The sequence below is a fragment of the Uloborus diversus genome, chromosome 8, assembly GCF_026930045.1.
Source record: "Uloborus diversus isolate 005 chromosome 8, Udiv.v.3.1, whole genome shotgun sequence".
NCBI classification, from domain to species: domain Eukaryota; kingdom Metazoa; phylum Arthropoda; class Arachnida; order Araneae; family Uloboridae; genus Uloborus; species Uloborus diversus.
In genome coordinates, this window is record NC_072738.1 from 18,048,204 (window position 1) to 18,052,178 (window position 3,975).

General features: G+C 33.6%; 1 protein-coding gene across 1 annotated transcript; it reads left to right on the plus strand.

Annotated features, from left to right (window-relative positions):
* Positions 1 to 295: 295 nt before the first annotated feature.
* On the plus strand, positions 296 to 3,684 carry LOC129227664 (zinc finger protein 271-like). Its single transcript, XM_054862256.1, has one exon. The coding sequence runs from the start codon at positions 838 to 840 to the stop codon at positions 3,259 to 3,261; it is 2,424 nt and encodes an 807-aa protein (XP_054718231.1). The 5' UTR covers positions 296 to 837; the 3' UTR covers positions 3,262 to 3,684.
* Positions 3,685 to 3,975: the final 291 nt, after the last annotated feature.

Sequence of the window (3,975 nt, forward strand, 5' to 3'; positions counted from 1 at the left end):
GCTTTATATGTGACTGTTTGTGAACAAAAAAATTTTACAAAGAATTGCTAGTACTGCATCATTGTTTTAATGTACAAGGTTTTGAAAATTTTTTAATTGTTGTAATTCATCCAGTCAAATGAAGGCTATTAGTTGCTGTTTATATATAATTAATTACTTTAAAACGTGCGTATTAACTTTATTTCTTTTGATTTTACATTTAAATTTATACTGCTACCCTTTCACTCTCTTTAATTAACATCCTTGTTATTTTATGAAAATGCATCTTTTTATGTATGTTTATTTATTTTCCAGCTGACATTCTGCTTCAATTGATTTTGAATCTCATTGGAAAGCATATGTTGGACAGGATGTATTTCTTTGAAAATATGTGGTGACTCAATAACTTGTGAAACTATTATACTTATAACTAAGTCAAATGAAGAAAATAAAGTGGTGGACACAACATTTACTTAAGAAAGTTAATTTGTAGTTTTTAAAAAGCAATTACAACTGACTTTTTGTGAATATGTGTTAAAAAACTTTATAATTAATTGGAGACTGCTTTTGTAATTTAGTGAACAAAAAATCATACAGCATTAACTTATTAATGAAGAAAATAATTTGAATGAGTGCAAAGCACATTCAATTTGAAAATTTTGTATTATGTCTTTATTGTTCAAGATCTGTGTTACAAAGAATTTTGATTTAACTTCTCTTTCTATAAAAATATGAGAGAACACTGAAAAAAAAAAAAAAGATGAAATTAAAAGAGAAAGCAAAAAATTGAACTAGTGGACTCACTGAACTTTTGTGAATATAGCAATTAAAATTGTCTTATTGGTCACAATTGCAAAAATGAATATTTTGATTGAGAATTCACAGAGTCTTACAAATGAGGACTCATATTTTGAGGAAATGAAGGAAAAATCACTTAGTGGAGTTGAAGATTCAAAAGAAAATGTGACCTTGAGTCAAGATTTGTCAAACGAGCCAGAAAACCAAACTGATGACGAATGGTATTCCTCTGAGCTGTGCGAGATATCCATTACTGAAGTTAATCAGTTGCAGGAACCCATTACTTTTACGTCAAATGACTCGAAAACATGTAATAACAAAAAGGAGTATTCATGTGGATATTGCGATAAATCCTTTTCAGAGATTAATCTTCTGAAAGAGCACATAGCGATTCACACTGATTTGTCAGTGAATACAGTGGCAGTTAAAAAGCAGTATTCCTGTGGATTATGTGAGCAGGTATTTAATGAAGTGGAACAGTTGCGAATTCATATTAGGGTTCACACTGTATCGCCAATTGAGGACAGGAAAGAATATTCTTGTGGATTGTGCGACAAATCATTTCCCAAAGTTGATTATCTGAAGGATCACATAAGAGTTCATACAACTCAACAACGATACTTTTGTGATTTTTGTGAAAAAGCATTTACCGGCCAAAACCTTTTAAAACAACATATGCGAATGATGCATATTGCAGAACAGAACAAAAAGAAACTTGAGTTATATAAATTTCCTTGTAAATTTTGTGACAAATCATATGCTGAACATGTAGATGACAGTAAAATGGTTCATTTTGATGCCGCTCCAGCATGCTCAGAGAAGAAACAACATCCTTGCAAACTGTGTAAAAAATTATTTACTGAAAATGAGAAGATGGAAGAACACCTACGTAACTGTGCTAGTCAATCCTCGTTAAATTCAGACAGTTACGCTGCTGAGGAGCAATATGCTTCTGTTTCTGTTCTGTATGAAAACTCGCTTCCTAAAGCTGACCCTTCAAACATACTGATTGAGGCAGTATCAGGGATGTCGGAAGCTCAGACTGGAGAAGATTGTTTTGCTCATGAGGAGATTTCAGAACCTCAAGTAAGTGAGATTTCGGAAGCCCAGGGTGTTGAAGACTGTTTTGTGTATGAAGAGACTTCAGAATCTCAAGTAGGTGACTGTTTTGTATATGACGAGATTTCAGGAACTGTAGTAAGTGATATTTCAGAAGCTCCAATTTGTGAAAGTTCAGAAGTTCCAGTTGAGGATATTTCTGAAGTTCAAGTAGAGGAAAATTATTTTGTATGTGAATTGTGTCAGGAATTGTTTACTGAAGTTGAGCACCTAAAAGAACACATGCAGTGTCATATATTGCCAAATACAAATTTTGAAGTTCAGATAGTTGGAAAGCTATACCCGTGTGAGTTTTGCAATGAATCATTTTGTGAAGTTGGTGAACTGAAAGAACATGTAAAGATGCATACTGCCTTACTAAAATTAGAAACCCCGTCTGATAAAAGATGGTATTCATGTGGGTTATGTGACAAATCATTCCTTCAAGTTAGTCACTTAAAAGCACACATAAGAATTCATACCCAACGATCAAGTGCTCATGGCCAGTTTGATGAGAAACGATATTCTTGTGGATTATGTGAGAAATCCTATACTGCGGTGGAACATTTGAAAAGACACATACAAGTTCACGTTTTGCCAAGAGATAAAACTAGGGGATACGTATGTAAAGTATGTAAGTTAGTGTGTTTTAGTGATCCAGATCTTTTAAGTGAACACTTGGAAACTCATGAAACTTTTGTGTCGTCTAATTCAGAAAGTAACACTTCTGAACATTCAGAAATTAGCACCTCTGAACACTTGTTAAATTCCGACATGGGTATTAGTCAAAAGCTGTATCCATGTGAATTGTGTGAAGAATCGTTTTCTGAAATGGCTCATTTGAGTGCACATGTTAGAGGTCATTACTTCCAAAAACCATATGCTTGTTTTCAATGTGATACGTCTTTTTCTACATTAATTGCTTTTAGACAACATTGCAGTAATCATGTGGCAAAACCTCATAATTGCTTACGGTGTAAAAGGTCATTTACTTTGAAAAGCTCCTTGAAGCGACATTTGACTGTTCATAAAAAAAGAAGGTGTCATACATCAAAAATGTACACGTGCAATTATTTTGACGTCCTTTGTAATGTTAAAAATTCAAAAGGTGAGTCGAAAGGTACACAAAGGTCTTCTGCTAATGATGAAGGAGATGCTTCCCAGATATTGTGTTCGGATGGTGTGGAGTCGTCCTTGTCATGTCATCCTAATTACTGTAGAAAGACGTTCAAGACCTACTCTCAGTTAAAAAGCCATTTAAGGACTCATACAGGAGAAAAGCCTTATTCTTGTGATTATTGTAATAAGGCTTTTGCTTGGAAAAATCAGTTCTTGATGCATTTAGAAACTCATTTGGATGCTTTAGACTGTTGGTACTATTATTGAAAATGTATTGTATAATGACCTAAGCACGTGAAAAATGAAATATTGTCCAATTAGTAATGTTCTGATATGAATTTATCATTCTTATGTAATGGGGGGGGGAGGAGAACCTGTAAATTACTGTTGTTATAAAAATGAATTACAAATTATGTACAGAATGGAACCGCTTGTCTGTGAGTAAGATGACTGGAATTTTAGTTTTGATCCACCAATTACTGAATCTTTGCGCTTTCAAATGTTAATTGGACGGTTTTATGCAAAAATGAGTTCACTGACAAAAACTCAAAAAAATATGAGTTATTCATATAGATTGGTAAATAAACGACATACTAAGCCCTCTATTGAACAAAATGCCAACTGATTTCTGTGAAACTGAGCATTAGAGCTCAAATTACTCAAAAGTACTGCTTGGTGGGTTGACCAATTTTTGCATAACACCGTTCAATTATCATAGTAATTTTTAACTTTGTTTTTAAACACTTTTAATGTTAATATTTTTATTGTGATGTTGGAAATTAACCTAAATTTTTTGGCCTATTATCCGTATTACAACTGCTTACCTCAATTTTCCCCCCTCTCTTTTGAGTAAGAGGTTGGGCTCCTGGATGGAGGATTCCGAACTTGATAGCAGCCGGTTGAAGATCCTCTGTGTTCAGTAATGGTGACTGGGGCATGTTAAATATGTTGGTCACAAAATTCACCCGTTCCTATTACAAA

Excerpts from the sequence above, each read along its gene's own strand:
- LOC129227664 (XM_054862256.1), top strand. The coding sequence starts at position 838 with ATGAATATTTTGATTGAGAATTCACAGAGTCTTACAAATGAGGACTCA.